This window comes from Panthera tigris, chromosome B4 (assembly GCF_018350195.1).
Source record: "Panthera tigris isolate Pti1 chromosome B4, P.tigris_Pti1_mat1.1, whole genome shotgun sequence".
Classification (NCBI taxonomy): Eukaryota; Metazoa; Chordata; class Mammalia; order Carnivora; family Felidae; genus Panthera; species Panthera tigris.
The window spans coordinates 67,393,185-67,410,966 of NC_056666.1; the positions used below are offsets into that span (position 1 = coordinate 67,393,185).

At 34.8% G+C, this 17,782-nt stretch overlaps 1 protein-coding gene across 1 annotated transcript in view; it reads left to right on the top strand.

The window, feature by feature from the left end:
* Window positions 1–17,782, top strand: part of MUC19 (mucin 19, oligomeric) — a 116,487-nt gene that overhangs the window by 20,834 nt on the left and 77,871 nt on the right. Inside the window, 15 exon segments of the mRNA XM_042993686.1 lie at window positions 1,349–1,472; window positions 3,052–3,187; window positions 4,431–4,523; window positions 5,488–5,572; window positions 5,741–5,878; window positions 6,841–6,990; window positions 9,902–9,996; window positions 10,627–10,753; window positions 12,293–12,539; window positions 14,249–14,301; window positions 14,399–14,499; window positions 14,740–14,891; window positions 15,608–15,746; window positions 16,783–16,887; window positions 16,982–17,176. Of these exon segments, the coding sequence (XP_042849620.1) occupies window positions 1,349–1,472; window positions 3,052–3,187; window positions 4,431–4,523; window positions 5,488–5,572; window positions 5,741–5,878; window positions 6,841–6,990; window positions 9,902–9,996; window positions 10,627–10,753; window positions 12,293–12,539; window positions 14,249–14,301; window positions 14,399–14,499; window positions 14,740–14,891; window positions 15,608–15,746; window positions 16,783–16,887; window positions 16,982–17,176 (1,940 nt within the window).

Genomic DNA, 17,782 nt, shown 5'->3' on the forward strand with positions numbered 1-17,782 from the left:
CCTTTGTCCGATATGTCATTTGCAAATATCTTTTCCCATTCCATTGGTTGCCTTTTAGTTTTGTTGGTTGTTTCCTTTGCTGTGCAGAGGCTTTTTATCTTCATAAGGTCCCAGTAATTCACTTTTGCTTTTAATTCCCTTGCCTTTGGGGATGTGTCAAGTAAGAGATTGCTACGGCTGAGGTCAGAGAGGTCATTCCCTGCTCATGGATTGGAAGAATAAATATTGTCAAAATGTCAATACTACCCAAAGCTATCTACACATTCAATGCAATCCCAATCAAAATTGTACCAGCATTCTTCTCGAAACTAGAACAAGCAATCCTAAAATTCATATGGAACCACAAAAGACCCCGAATAGCCAAAGTAATTTTGAAGAAGAAGACCAAAGCAGGAGGCATCACAATCCCAGACTTTAGCCTCTACTACAAAGCTGTAATCATCAAGACAGCATGGTATTGGCATAAAAACAGACACATAGACCAATGGAATAGAATAGAAACCCCAGAACTAGACCCACAAGCGTATGGCCAACTCATCTTTGACAAAGCAGGAAAGAACATCCAATGGAAAAAAGACAGTCTCTTTAACAAATGGTGCTGGGGGAACTGGACAGCAACATGCAGAAGGTTGAAACTAGACCACTTTCTCACACCATTCACAAAAATAAACTCAAAATGGATAAAGGACCTGAATGTGAGACAGGAAACCATCAAAACCTTAGAGGAGAAAGCTGGTGGGTCTTATTTCTAACTAGATATTTAATGAAATCATCTATTCATAATCCATCCTTCTAGCAAACTGCAGAAGAGGGCAAGAGAGAGACTTACAAAGTTAATGTGTATGTCTATGTCTATGGTACCTAAGGGCCATGGTGCTCCACAGATCATCCTCTAGTCTTATATTGGGCTCAGTAGAAATACTCTATGGCTCAGTAAATTATACTCTTGCCAGTTCTCAAACTGGAGTAATTGCTTAAATGGAACTTACCATTTCAAGTGGATGTTTACACTTGAAGGAACTAGTTCAGGAGCACCTGGGTGGCTCAGTCAGTTAAGCGTCAGACTTAGGTTCAGATCATAATCCCACAGTTGTGGGTTTGAGACCTGAGTCTTGCACTGAGCTCTGTGCTGATGGCTCAGAGCCTGGAGCCTGCCTCGGATTCTGTGTTTCCCTCTCTCCACCCCTCCTCCACTCATGCTCTGTCTCTCCCTGTCTTAAAAACAAATATACACTTAAAAATTTTATTAAAAAAAAACAACTAGCTCAAGAGTGATTTCACAATTCACTGCTTGAGAATTTACTGATGTTTATATAATTCTGAGATTAATACAATATACTTATTCCAGGTTACCTATTGGACGATATTGGAGAAAAAGGGAGATGCGTATTAAAGGCTAAATGTCCCTGTGAATCAAATGGAAAGATCTATCAGTCAGGAGAAGTCCGAGATGGTCCTTGTGGTTCTCAGTGGTATGTGCATGCTTTTTGCCCACATTTTATTAATAGCAAAATAATACTAATAGTTTAATCAATTTGAAATAATTCCTAAGTACACCCTTAAATTAAACTTTCCAGAAATAAAATGCAACCTCACTGTATTTTCTGTGTTCATATTTGCCTTTTATCTTTTAAGGAAAGTTTAGTGTGTTTTTAAAATAAAAGTATACACTTTCTATGTATCTTTAAAAGGTAATGCTTTTCACTAACTGAAATAGTGTTTCAAATAGTAAGCCAATTAGTGGTTGCAAACATAGAGCAAAGAATAATATGAGTATGGTTGCAACAAGGAAACAATAATTGTGCAAAATGCCAAGAATATTTAATAAAATGTATAATCAGAAATAATCCAATACTTTTCAAATAATATTTATGAGGCTACATTGGTGAAGGCATATTTAATCTTTATTTATATATTTTTATTTATGTATTATATATATTTATAATATTTATGGATATATTTAATGAGTGAATTTTAATGTGCCAAAAATTAGTGTGGACTATTTGAGTTCAGCAGCAATATGTTGATCAGAGAGAGTTCCCCATTCCTCATTACAACTTTTCTCTGAAACTCCAAATTTGTGCAGAAGTCCAGAGGACTTTTCTAGAAATGTATTATGCCCTTGTAGGGAAATAATCTGACTCAATGAAAGCTAATCTATTATTGATATTATAATATGTTCTTTATAAATGAGAAATGTTCTTGTTAGTGTGGTCATAATGCATTAGTAATAATTGTATATAACAATAGCTATGATTTATTGAATATCTATGACAGTGCTATCCAGGAGAAATATCACGTGAGTCACAAATATGACCCACATATATAATTTAACACTTTTTAGTTGATGCATTTTTAAAAAGCAAAAAGAAAGAGGTAGAATGAATTTTAATTCTGTATTTTATATACCCAAAATACAGTATTATCATTTAAAAATGAAATTAGTATGCAAAGTTAATGAGAGATTTTATGATCCGTTTTTCAGATTAAGTCTTAGAAGTCTGTGTGTATTTTACGTTTACAGCAGATCTCAATCTGGATGAGTCACTTTCAAGTAATCAATAGCTATATGTGTCTATGCTATATTGAACACTGCAGGTCTACAGTGTGGCATTTAGCAGGTGTCTTAGTACTAGTAGTGAAATGGGTTCCATTTAAACAAACCTGAAATCCAGTTTGAAAGTTTTTATATGTTTAATTCAGGCCGAAGCTATTATTTTAGTTCATGGAATTCAAGTCTTTAAAAAAAACAGGATGCCACCATCCATGAGACATTTGATCAGAGTTGAGATGTTGAGTGGGAAACAAAGGTGGTCTAATAGGGGCTCCTGGCTGGCTCTGTTTGAAGACATGTGACTCTTGATCTTGGGGTCATGAGTTCGAACCCCATGTTGGGTTGTAGAGATTACTTAAAAACTTAAAAAAAGATGGTCTAATAAAACTTAAGTAAATGTCTTAGTTTAAATTTTGATTTTTAATGTTGGCATATTTATTTTGGCCATAGAGAAAACACAGCTGATGACCTTTAATGTAACCATTGCATTTTACCAGCACATGCCAAGAAGCAAAGTGGTCTTGCACTGAAGCATTATGTCCTGGAAGATGTAAGGTGGAAGGAAGTTCAATCACCACCTTTGACGGTGTTAAATATAACCATCCTGGAAACTGTCATTTCTTGGCCATCCACGTACGTAATAGCCTGGAACAGTTGAGAAAACTGATGCACGTGCCAAGCTGTTTTTCATCCAATTTAAAACACAATCTTCACTTCAAATTACTATTTAAAAAATAAATAACAAGCAGCCCTTCAATTATTTGTTACATATTTTGGTATCTGTTTTCTGTCACATGTTGACATTGACCATAAGTATTACCTGCACTTCTTAGAAATTCCTTGCTAAACAAACCAACAAACCCCAAAATTCCCTTCATCACTAATAATTTTCTAAGTACACTGGAAAAATATTTTCTTCTACTTTTCTTTGCATGTTTTCACTAGTGCCTCAATTGAAACTATCTTTTATGTTCCATGAAACATCTTCCTTTTTCATAGTTACGCCTTTACATTTATTTTTAGTTTTTATAATATAATATCACTAGTATGATAGAAGCTATCCTGACTTTTAAATCCTGTTCAGTACTAAAATTTTAAGTAATCTGGATTTCAATAAAAGGGGAATTCCATCTTGTATCTTGTGCCTATAGCCAGCCTGAAAATATAATTTTGTTTAATCTTTTGGTAAGGAACCAAGATGAGCAGAATTTGTGACTCCTAAAGTGAGAGGGATGGCTCAAGTCCAGTAGTCTGAACAATTCTGTCCTGGCTACTAAAAGACCATTTTCCAAATCTTTCTTCCTTTTATGCTCCTCACATAATCTGTGAGGGTGGGGGACGGGCAAACTGAAAGGGAAATAACACCAAAATATGTGGAATATTTGCTTCTCCTATATTAGATTCCTAGATCGTGCGGAGAGAACTGGAAGTCAATGTTTGACATGACTTATATTATGGTTTTACAAATTAAATACCTTTCACATTGGGTTTAAACAGACATTGTGGATTGTCCAGAGAATAAACAAGCTATGTCATCTCTAATTCCTATTCGTCTCTGCAATGCAGCACATTCCCTTGGAGGAGATAACAAAAAGTAAAGATAAAAGAAAAAAATGAGGACTATGAAAACCCACCCATCAGACTATAATAACCCACCAATCAGATATAGTTTATGGAAGATACTTGGACCTTCTGTAAAGTGGCCATTTCTACACTTACCATGGACTGAACGAGGTTTTACTTTCAGAGCAGACAGATTATATGTAGGAATTGTACATGTTTTAAATGCAAACATGCATTGTGAATGAATCATGCAGTAATAGCATATAATCAATGACATTTAATAAATATATCAATGAAATGCGTTTTTTAACAGGATAAAGATTGGTCTATTAGCGTTGAACTTCGTCCCTGTCCAAATGGTCAGTCAGGAACGTGCTTAAATAGTGTTACACTCCTCTTGAATTCGGTGAGTAGTCTACTCCCTAAAGTTTATCCAGAGAAAAATAAAATCAATTACTTCACAAATTCAGAATTTTTGTGGTAGAAGAGAGGCTTTACTCTGTAAATTGAAATAACAAGTGATATTGTACAGAAAATTGATAATGTCCCTGGAAGAGGTAGATACTTCTAAGGATCCTTAAGTACATAAAAGTTATCATACGTATACAACTAATGCACTAATTACAGATCAACTAATGTGCTTATTAAATTATTAAATTCTGTGGGCCATTTAAAAGGCAATTATATTTGTTTAGAATTTCATGTATTTGGAAGTGACATTGTAAAAGGAAATAGACCTAAATGGTGAGGGAGGACATTGAGACTTGCCTTTGGTACTTAGAAGGCTTTTGACATTTAGAAATTTAAGTTATCTTCTTGAGTTTCAGTTTCCTCATCTACAAATTAGGGATGGAAGTTCCTTACAATCCTTCTCAAAGAATTGGTATAAGAAGCAATGAAAAAACATATGAGGAGTGCTTAAAAAATGTTCTATATTTTAGATATTAAAAACTAATTTAAGGAGTGCCTGGGTGGCTCAGTCAGTTCAGCATCCAACTTCGGCTCAGGTCATGATCTCCCCGTTCATGGGTTCAAGACCTGAGTCAGGCTCTGTGCTAACAGCTCAGAGCCTGGAGCCTGCTTCAGATTCTGTGTCTCCCTATCTCTCTGTCCCTCCCCCGTTAGCACTCTGTATCTGTTTTTATTATTAGTAAATGATAATTATTATTTATTTATCATCATCATAGTAATTATATATAATAAAAATATAATATTATTTTATTTGTATTTTATTTATTATTAAAATAATAAAATAAAATTAATCTAGTAAAATTAAACACTTTATGGCATAAAAATGAAGGTGCATATATTGCTTTAAAATGAATTAGTATTACAAAATAACATGAACTAACAATTGTTTTAAATATCAGTCTATTTCAGTTGACAAATATATATTCAATAGAGATGGAACAGTCACAAATGATAAGATTAGAAATCAAGGTTATTATTATTCAGGTAAGTTTAATAAATCCACTTAAATGTAAGATGCATTCACTTATTCAATTTTTAAGGATATCAAATGTGTGTTTTTTAACACATATGAAAATATAAAACCATTTTAATGAATTAAAAATTGTTCACTATTTAAATTATTACTCTTAATGTTAATAACTATTTTAACAGACCAAATGCAGATCTTCAAAGCATCTTCCTCATACCTTCAAGTAGAAACAAACTTTCATGTAAAGATGCAGATACAGATTGTTCCTGTGATGCAATTATATGTTTCCATGCCACCCAACCAATTCACAGACACTGTAGGTAAGTCCCCTGGATATGTTTTTATTTCCAAGGTTCTAATGTTAGTATCACTTATTTTAATTTTCAATTGTTTCTCAATTACTGACATTACGCCATAAAGCATTTTTACTTAATATTCCTTTCAATATTGCAGTCAAACAGTTTCAACTTACAGTAAAGATGGTTTTATTTATTACAAAATCTATTCCTAAATGGTTTTCCACAAATTTAAGGTTTTTGAATTAAGGCGTTTTAAAGTCAGGTTTGATAAGATAGGATATATATCACTTTGCTAATGTAGATTATCAGAGCTTTTGCCTGTAGAAGATGAAAATATTATACTTAGACATCTTTTGAATATCAAGTTTCAAACACAAGCTACATTACAATTTGTCTTCCTGCTGATAGATCACATGTTCTTATCTTTCACTGCTGTTTTCTGTCATAGAAATCAGCTCCCACATAGTGTCATGGATGTCAGATAAAACAAAACAGTGGCAAATCCCACAGCTACTAATTTCAAAAGTCTAAGCTTTTGCACCATGTCTTTACTTGAAAAGGTGACTTATTTATACATAGGGAAAAAAATGTAATCCCTGGATCCAGATCAAATGCATATGGCCCTTAACATGATTCAACTCTCCACACTACAACTGAAAATGTGCAGTCCCAAACATCCTATTTGTAAGCATGTTTCCCCCCACCTTGTCAGAGGAGGTTAAGTAAGCTATAGTGACAAACAGGAAACACACAATATTTATGGAAAATAGTGTCTCAGTGCTCCTGGTATTTGAATAAAATGGGATATTAACCTGAAGTGTCATGAATTTTGCTTGTATGTGTAAAGACTAACCAAGACATACACGCTCAGGTAGCTTCTATGTGTTTTGATTTGAGTGAAGAACTGAATATGAGGTGAGACTATGAATCCAAAAAGGTGAGTAGGTGAGGAAATGTTAAAATTTGTTCTGTGCTCTATACAGGACTCTGTGGTTCCTACAACAACAGAGCAGAGGATGATTTCATATCAAGTCAGAATATATTGGAGAAAACGTCTCAGGCATTTGCTGATTCTTGGGAAATGATGCCCTGTCCTAAAGGAAACCCCACTTCGTGCATCAGTATAGAAAAAGGTATTGGTAATTGAACATTAAACTCTGTGATTAAATATTTGGTACTAGGAATTGTATACTTATTCTGTTAATAATATGAGACTCTCAGATAATCCTGCTTTTAGCTAGTGCTTGTTTTACTGTACCTGTTTTACAGGGAACAGCGGAGAAACTGGCTGGCTGAGAGCGCAACTAGAAAACACATCTTTCATTGGGGAGAGGGATCAACATATTTGTCTTTTTCTATACCCATTCTTTTCCTTCTTTGACAGTTTTCTCCATAGCTATAGAATAGTAGGGTTAGAGGAAATTTTACAGATCATTTCATTTATTATTCTTACCCTTTATTTTAGGCATGGAAACGATCATTGGTTGAAAAAATGAGACTCCCCCAAATTGCTCAGCTACTTAACAATAGAGCTGTAGCTAGATCCACATCTCCTAACTACTGCTATCATGTCTGTTGATTATACCAACCCCCAAATACAGATCTTACGAGGAGAACTTTACACTTGTAGGATTCAGCTCATGTTTTAGCTTACCGAAGACTTCCATAAATATTGGTTCCATTTATTCCCACAAACACTCATGAAGAGCACGGACGTAGTTGTTATCTCCATTAAGGTTGATGTTGATAATGGACTCCAGATAGAGTGTACTTAATAAGGGTTAAAGATGAATCTGTCACCCAAGTATTTTATTTTTATTTATTTAATTAAAATATTTTTATTGAAGTACAGGTGACACCCAATGTTACGTTGATTTCAGGTGCACAGCATTGTGATTCTACGAGTCTATACAATATGTCATGCTTACCACAAGTGTAGCTACTGTCTGTCACCATACCATGTCATTACAACACAACGGATTACATCCCCTATACTGCACCTTTTATCCCTGGGACTTATGCATTCCATAACTACAAGTCTGTATCTCCCATTCCCCTTCACCCATTTTGCCCATCCCCCAATCTCCTTCCCCTCGGGCAAACATCAGTTTGTCCTCTGTATTTATCGGTCTGTTTCTGATAATTCAAGTATTTTGAATCAAAGACTTGCTCTGATTTTTCCCATACTTAGTGTTGTTGATTTTAACAAATACTTTATGTTACTTCTTTCGTAAATAATGGAATTCAACGGAAAGTAAGTTAAAATATATTGTTTATATGTTAATCAGTTGTCTCTAAATTAATCTCCATATTTGAAGCACATGTCTGATCAGCTTTTGACAATATTTAAAAATTACAAAGCAATTTCTTTTGAAAGTTTCATCTACTTGTTTTGACTAATGAAAGGGGTTGATAGAAGCATTAACATCCACATGGTAATATGCATTTGAAGGTTCAATTTTCATGTTATTTTGTTTTGCAGGTGTTGCAATGAAAATAATTAAAATGAGAATAAATGAAAACAAATGTATATCTCATAAGAACCCAAGCCAATTTTTGTTAAGGAGACTATATTAACACTTTTGAGAGCTATATAAATTAACTATTTCTATTTTCAATCTTTTGTATTTAACTTAAAATAAAATACAGAAAATGAAACTGCTGTAATAAGCTGTTAGTAATATTAACATAAAAAATGGTAATACCTGGTTACAAGTTTGTCAAAATTTTAGGAATAATTGGCCTCAATGTCCTTTTATTTTTATTTATTTTTTAAATGTTTATTTATTTATTTTTGAGAGAGAGCGAGAGCACAAGCAGGGGAGGAGCAGAGAGAGAGAGAGGGACACAGAATCCAAAGCAGTCTCCAGACTCAAACTCACAAATCATGAGATCAAAGTCAGATGCTTAACTGACTGAGCCACCCAGGCACACCTAGAAACAATTGGCCTCAATGTCCTCTTAATAGATTCAGTCAGCTTCTTTATTGCATCCTGGTGACAGTAACTTTTAAAAGCCAATTGAAAGATGGTTAAAAAAATTAGCAATCCTTCTTCTAGTCACTGACATCATCTTTAAGTATTTGCAAATCATTGAGCAAAGCATTTGTTACTCAGATGTTATTTTTGTGAACTTCATTTTCTGTTAATTTAATACAAGAAGTGATTTACGAAGCAACCAAATATCAATTCAGCCCGTAAAAAATAAAATGTGTGTTTGAATTGTTGATACTGCTTGTCCTAAAACTGACATGATTATTGTGGCAATGGGGCGAGGTGGTGCTGGTGTTGTGATGATTTCATTTACCCACTTGCTATGTACCTGAATAAATAATCTGGTTCCCTTAGTCCCATTTTTTTTTTGGTAGAAATTGCATTTTGCAAACAGGTTAACTGATTTAGTACAAATATATGAAGCTAATAAAGATTTTTCCACTTATTCCAGTTATGGAATAAGTAAGTCATTGGGTTGAAAGGAACAGCATAGGGAATATATTCAGTGGTATTGGTATTGGAATAGCATTGTATGGTGACAGATGGTAACTACACTTGTGAATGCAGCATAATGTATAGAGTTGTCCAATCCCTATGTTGTACACCTAAAACTAGTGTAATATTGTGTGTTTGTACTTCAATTTAAAAAAAGAAAGATTTTGCCTCTTAGTTTAAGGTGTTTCTGGTTATATCATGCTATTTTTGTATATATTGATAATAAGTTAGATATGTTCTAGCAAAAACATTTTACTGTTTAACTTTTTAAAGTTTATTTATTTTGTGGTGGCCGGGGGTTGGGGGTGCAGCGAGGGGCAGAGAGCAAGGGAGAGAGAGAATCCCAAGCAGGCTCCATGCTCTGCTCAGAGCCTGATATGGGGCTCTATCTCATGATCCTGAGATCATGACCTGAAGCAGAATCAAGAGTTAAGCTCTTAACCAACTGAGCCACCCAGGTGCCCCGCAAAAACACTTTAAACACACAATCACACATTTTCAATTAAAAATTATGACATTACTGATACTAATTTTGAGTGCATTAAATTTCTTCCAGAAAGATATGCTGAAAAGCACTGTGGAATTCTTCTTGATTCAAGTGGGCCTTTTGCTTCCTGCCATCCAATTGTGAATCCTAAACTATATCATGAGGTATGTGAGGGTCTAAGATTAACAGCTCTTTTTGCAAACTATTCTGATAATATCAATAGAAGCCTGTAGACATTAAAATTTTTCAAATAACAGGCACTGTCAGTACATTAAGACATAGCTTTAAACTTAACATTATTCAGTTGTTAGACATACTAATTAAAAAAAACATTACTGGCAAATAAGTTGGAATGAGAAAAATCTTTTTTTTTAATATTTATTTATTTTTTTTTTGAGAGAGAGAGAGAGACAGAGCGTGAGCTGGGGAATGCAGAGAGATAGGGAAACAGGCCCTGAGTTGTCAGCACAGAGAATGATGTGGGGCTCGAACCCACGAACAATGAGCTCATGAACTGAGCTGAAGTTGGACACTTAACCTACTGAGCCACCCAAGCACCCCTGGAATGAGAAAAATCTTGAATAAATAAGTTCCTCTTTCTGAGTTTTCTAAGTTTGTGGAAAACTTAGTTAATAATTGATTTACTACTTTGCATATTTCAAAAGGAAGTATTTCCCAAAGTTCAAGACAGATTATTTTCAAGAAAGAGGAGTGGTTATAAACTGAATTAAGATACCCAGTTTACCTGTTCTTGTGAACATTTTCATAAAGTAATATGCATTTATTTCTTAAAGGAATGCAAAAAATACACTTGCACTTGTGACAACAGTGAAGATTGTTTGTGCACGATTTTAGGCAACTATGTAAAAGCGTGTGCTGAGAAAGAAACATACATAGTGGAATGGAGAACTGGACTATGTGGTAAGCAGGACAGGGGCTTTAGATGACTCCCTTCTCACTTTTACTATAGTGTGTGTGTGTGTGTGTGTGTGTGTGTGTGTGTCTGTGTGTGTGTGTAGTTTAGAAACGTATTTACAAACTTGTACTTGGTTCTTTCAAAGATGATTTCCTGTTTTTTTTTTAAATATGTTTGAGTTATCCATGCAGTTTTACTTCTTGATTCTTTGATCTTGATTTAAATAAGAACAGAATATATACATATTTATATATTAACATGGGTTTCTGTTCAGTTATTATATGCTGAAATTTAATATTCCAACTCCTACTACATTTTGAAGTGTTAAATATTAGTGACATTTTTAAGAAAATAAAAATAACTAAATTAGGAGTTCAACTATCATATTTATTGAATCTTGCATTTTTTAAAACATATTTATTGTAGTATTTGAATATGACTTCAGAAAAATACTTGGCTTACCCAAAAAAAAGAAACCTTTATAGAAATACATGTCTTGTAGATCACAATACCTCATAGCTCATTTCCCATCAAAGGTCTGTCAAGTTCACTTCCGAAATTTCTCTCAAATACATTCGCATCTCTCCATCTCTATGGCCACCAACCTACTTCAAAAAAAAAAAAAAACCTCTTTTTTTTTTCTCCTGGGTTATATCAATTGCTTCCTTTAATATCCACTTTTTCTACAAAGAAGTCAGGATAATCTTTAAAGTAAAACCAACTAAAACTAACCTGATCGGGGCGCCTAGGTGACTCAGTCAGTTAAGCGACCAACTTCGGCTCAGGTCATGATCTCACGGTTCATGAGTTTGAGCCCGCGTTGGGCTGTGTGCTGACAGCTCAGAGCCGGGAGCCTGCTTCAGATTCTGTGTCTCCCTCTCTCTCCACCTCCCCTGCTCATGCTCTGTCTCTCTCTGTCTCTTAAAAAATAAATAAATGTTAAAAAAAATAAAAAAAAACCCTAACCTGATCATTTGATATTTCAGTCTAAAATGAGTCAATGGCTTCTCATTGCTCTAAGGCTAAAGAGCAAACTAAGAGGGCCCTGCAAGTTCTAATCACTGATTTTGTGTCTGGGCTTATACCTTCTACTCTTCTTGCTCTTTGAAAGAATTTCCCTGTCTTCTGACATAGGCTGTTCCCCAGGCATAGAATTACCTTTCTCTAGGAAGCTTTCCTGCTCTACATGGACTGCAAGCTCCCAGTTGTACATACTTAGAGCTTCCCATCTTGCTTCTTTATAGCACGTGCCACAATTGTCCTTTCTCCAGAAATATAAGTCACATGATAGCAGTGTATTTCCTAGCTTGTTTATGGGCTTTATCCCCAGCAGAATATGTAAACATATAGTAGGGACTCAATATTGACTGCAAATAAAAAAAAGAATGAAAAATACCAGTGAACAGCAAGTAACTTTTTCTTGACTATTCATAACCTCAATTGTGAATAATTCACTATAATATCTATAAACATCAAGATGAAATAGAATTGCTACTTTTCCTGGATGAATACATATTTAATATTTTTTATTCCTATACCAACAGATCACTCTTGCCCAAGTGGCCTGGTTTTCAAGTACAGTGTAAAAGCCTGCAATAGTTCTTGTCGATCATTGTCAGAGAGAGATAGGAGCTGTGATGTAGAAGATGTTCCAGTTGATGGATGCACTTGCCCTGATGGAATGTACCATAATAATGAAGAGAATTGTGTTCCAAAATCTCAGTGTGACTGCTACCTAAATGACGAGGTCATACAACCAGGCAAACTCATCCATATTGATGACAATAAATGGTATGGAAATTGCATATATACTTGTTATGACTTTGAAATCAGGGGACTGTCCTTTCCAGAGAAATAGACGTCTCCTAAAGTCTTCTTTAGACCTACCACATTTTTAAATTTGTATTTCTTATTAAAGTTAGTTATTGCTCCCTTTAACCTGATGTGCTCACTGCATCATAATGGCTCTAACTGATTTATTCTACTTTTGTTTGATTTCAAATACCAATATAAAAACATTCTAGCATGCCCTACATACAGAGGATACAAAAATGATTTTATATTCAAACGATGCTTTCTAGTTGTCTCTCAGCATTCACCATTCAACAAACACTTATTAAATAGATATTTGCCATGTTCCAGGCCTTGTGCTGAGGGCTAGAATTACAAAGATGAAGGAACATTGCCTTTGTCTCACAGAATGAGCAGGGTGCTCGCTTTTGCAAGGTTTGTATACTATAATATGGTAGCAGAAAGAGCCAGTTAGTGCCTGAGCAGATAAGAAGAACTTTTCAGAGGAGACTAGCACTTGAATTTCACTAGGATTTGAAACTTTTTCCAGACAAAATTGGGGTAGGAAGAGAGATTTTCAATAGCGTAAACAGAACACACTAACATAGGAAATGCTTGAAAAGTATTGTGCATGTAGGTTCTCGTTGGGCTGGAAAGGATTGGGCTGGAAAAGTAGACTGTGGTCAGGCTGTACTCAAGAATTTGAACTAAGTTCCTGGGCAGTAGGAGAAGTTGAAGAATTGTGACTTTTTGTAATGGCTAAGGAGATTGTGATTCTGCACTTTTGGGCAAAGTAATTTATCTTTATCTTTAATTCCATAGGCAGAGGTAGCAATTCTTAACAATGTAGCTGTAAAAATGAAGTAGCCATTCCAAGAAATTTTGGATACACCTTCTCTCTTTTCTTTGGTTCCATGAAACTATCATTTAGAAATGGATGATTTTTCTTGGCCATTTAAAAGGAAAGCATAGGTAAAAAAACTCTTTCTATTACAGCACACAAGACATTGGTTGGGGTTTGATCATGATACTTTCTCTGTAGATGTTGAGGAATCAGTAGGTAGATTACCTTTTTAGTGAAACCTGGGCTACCGCCTCCAAATTATGGTCCCTTTATCATTACCCTATTTCAGATCCCCATCACTACCATGATGGTTAAGTTGGCTGCTCTTTGCCCTGTCTCTGTGTCTCATATTTCTTGCACTACCTCTATAATGACTAACGTGAAGCATTATTCTGATTGTCCCACTTACTTGCTCAGGAGCTTTAATGGTGACAGTTGCCTGAAGAATAGATGTAAGCTTGCACGTCATTTAAGACCATCCAAAATCTGGCCCTGCCTTGCTTTTACCACTTCTCCATATCCTGCTTACTGCTTTCTATCCAAACAAGTCATTGGAACATACCTTGTTGTTTCCTGCATCACAGCTTTGTATCTAATGAGCAGTTATCTGTTGGATCTAATTCATCCATCAAGATACAGCCATCCTTTTCATGTGTTCTCTGATATCCATAGAACCTTGCTTGTATATTCCTATAATATGCACAAGGCTGCATGTTATAACTGGGTGCGTGTTATTTCTGGGCAGTGTGCCTCATCCATCTACTTGGATAAAACTTGTGAATGAGGGGTAAAAGTTTCTCTAACAGTGTATTAAGAAGTTGTCATTGAAGTTTGATGTTTAAATGTAATTTTCTTCTATTTCCAGTGTCTGTCGGGATGGAATTCTTCTTTGCCAGACTCCCATTGATTTAACCCTACGTAAGTGTTGAAATCATAACTTAAGTTTACAATATCTACTTGGGTTCAACGAAGCACATCAAGAGGCCCTTGATTAACAACTTCCTTCATCCTGCAGAGAATTGTTCCGGAGGGACTGAATTTGTTGACTGCAGGGACCCGAAGGCACAGAGAAGAGTTGACAGTACCTGTAGCACTCGGAACATACCTAGTTTTGATGTAAGGAACATGGCTTTGCAGTTAAACTTTTTGAAACTTTTCATTGTGTCAGGATAGAAGCCAACCAAAACATCAGTGAAAAAGAATTCGAAGGTCATATTTATTGTGTGTTATTTTGACTTGTCAAATGTTGGCTCTAAATGGATACTTGGTATGTATTTATGCATGGTAAATGGATGCTGATAATGTGACATGTTACAGCAGCACCTGATGATGTATATTTTATATTTGTTCCCATAGGAGAACTTGCCTTGCAAACGTGGGTGCTACTGTCCAATTGGCATGGTTCGAAATTCTAAAGGAAACTGTATCTTTCCTGAAGACTGCCCATGTTCTTTTGGTGGACAGGAGTATGACCAGGGAAGTGTTACCTCGGTTGGCTGCAACAAATGGTGCATAATAAAGAATTATTATAGGGGTACCTGGGTGGCTCAGTTGGTTAAGCGACAACTCTTGGTTTTGGCTCAGGTCATGATCTTGCATTTTGTGGGTTTGAGTTCTGCTTGGGTTCTGTGCTGACAGTGTAGAGTCTGCTTGGAATTCTCTCTTTGTCCCTCTCTCTTTGCCTCTTTCTCCGTCTCTCTCAAAATAAATCAACTTTAAATTAAAACCTTAAAAAATAAAAGACTATTTCATATGTTTTGGATATTAGAAAGTATAGTCTGCTCTTATTTTATAGGAAAGAAGTCATACTTTGAGGTATTTGAAGAATAATGGTAAAATAGAGTTAACATGCTATTTTTTAAATAGAAACTATTATTTTATTTTTTATTGAAGTATTGTTGACATACAATATTTTATTAGTTTTGGGTGTACAGCCTAGTGATTCAACAATTGTATACACTATGCAGCACTCACCACAATAAGTGTTGTTACCATCTGTTGCCATACAAAGTTATTACAATATTATTGACTATATTCTCTAGGCTATATTTTATGAAATAGAACCTTTATTTGACATTTTCTATGGTTAACATGATATAATGAAGACAACTGCCAAATTTAAGTCAATACAAAACAAGGTTTTGTGCTTCTTTACAAAAACAGTGTGAGAATGTGAATCTTGGCATAATATAATTACCTCACTCTATCATTTTTTTTCTTTTAGTACTTGCATAAAAGGGTCTTGGAGCTGTACACACAATGAATGTCAAACCACCTGCCATATCTATGGGGAAGGTCATGTTAGAACTTTTGATGGAAAAAGTTACAGCTTTGATGGTCTCTGCCAGTATTCATTTCTTGAGGTAATTACTAGTGTGTTTTATCACAATTCTTCTATACTTAATAATTATTATTTATCTGCAGATGCTCTCTGGAGAATTTTATACTCAAAATGTGAAATTTAAACAAATGGCCCCTTAAGTCTTTCTCAAAGACAGTGCAGTATAACAGTACCATGCTGACTTGGGAGGCGGTAGGTCTAGATTTCAATCTTGGCTCTACCCTTTCACTGATGTGTGACTTTGGGCACATTCCTTAAGCCCTCTGTGTCTCCGTTTCCTTATCTATAAAATGGGGATGGAAACAGCTCCCTTGAAACCGAATTTGGGCAAATATTGGAGCACATACTAAGTGCTCAATGAATGCTAGATATTTAACAACAGTGGTATCAGCAACGACAGTTACCACTTTATGAGTGCTTCTTTGCCAAAGCAAATTGATTACATTTAATCACTGCAATACTCAAAGACTGATATTATTATTCCTATGATGCAGATGAAGAAATTGAGGCTTAGAGAGGTTAAGCAACATGAACTAAGTAGAAAATGTCGTATTCAAAACCAGATCTGTGTGATTCCAGAGTTCACACTTGTTACATGCTGCTAAGCTGCTTCCTAAAAATATCTAATTTCCTGAAATTTGGATTGTTTTATGCTTTAAATTTATATTGTTTTATATTTATGCACATTTCATAAAAATCGGTGAGGGGAAATAAACAACTTTATCTAGTTATGTACAGAGCCTAGAAATAAATCAATGATTATAAGCCATGTTATATAATTTAAATACTTATGTAATAGGTTATAATTCTAAACTTTTATAAAATATTACAAAAGGACTGAGTGAAAGTAAATTAACTAGGTTGGATTCAGCCAGGGAGGGCTACCTCTCCATATATGCAGTTAAATTATTGTCTTCTGGACATTCCATAACACAGCATATGGTAATTTACTGAGTTTAAGGTATCACTGTCTAAGAATTCTTTGTCTGATGCAAATATTGTAATTGAGTTCCACGTCCCTGATATTTATAAAGTATTATGATAATTTACTTTTAAAGGATTATTGTGGTCGTGAAAATGGCACATTCCGTCTCTTAACTGAAAGCGTCCCATGCTGTGAAAATGGGCTTACATGCTCAAGAAAAATCATAGTTGCTTTTCAGGTATGGTACTGTTTCTCTTTATATATTTTTTCTCTCAGATTATGAGTGGCCAGATAAAACTGATGTTATCATAAGTCTGTCTTTTAATTTATAGGATCAGAATGTTGTTCTGCATGATGGGAAAGTAACAGCAGCCAAAACTACAGAAAGTAAGGAATGTGAAATCAATGGAAATACATATTCTGTACATACTGTTGGCCTGTACTTGATTCTGAAATTTTTGAATGGAATAACCATAATTTGGGACAAGAATACAAGAGTTTCTGTTATACTGGATCCACACTGGAATGTATGTATATCACTAATAAGTGATTAACGGGAAAAAACAAAATAATTTCTGTTTCTGAGAAGTAGAGACAATTCATCAGTGGAAAGTGAGAGAGTGGTAGTTTCTTTCATAGAATAAGCCTTCCACAACTGTTCAACCTTATGATGAAATAAGAAATGTAATCAAAGATGATAGGACCTGGTGAAAACTAAATGCAATAAACCTGAAGCGTTCTAGTTTAACCATATTTGGTTACTTGAGATTATTGCATAATACAATTTTAAGGTAGCTGGTGAATATATAGGATTAAATATGTTTCTTAGAACAAAAATTCTAAGAGCCTAAGAGTCTACTCACGTATGATTTGAAGCTAGTGAATATAATTATTTTTTAATAATTCTTAATGCATTTATCTTATTTGATACTAGGTCATTGTGATATACGATATCTTGGGTTAAACAGTACCAGGATCTTATCCACAGATTTTAATTTCCTTCTAAAATTTGGAATTTAAAATGGATTTATGGTGGGGGCACCTGGCTGACTCGGTCAGCAGAGCATGTCAACTCTTGATTTCAGGGCTGTGAGTTTAAACAACATGTTGGGTATGGAGCCTACTTAAAAAAA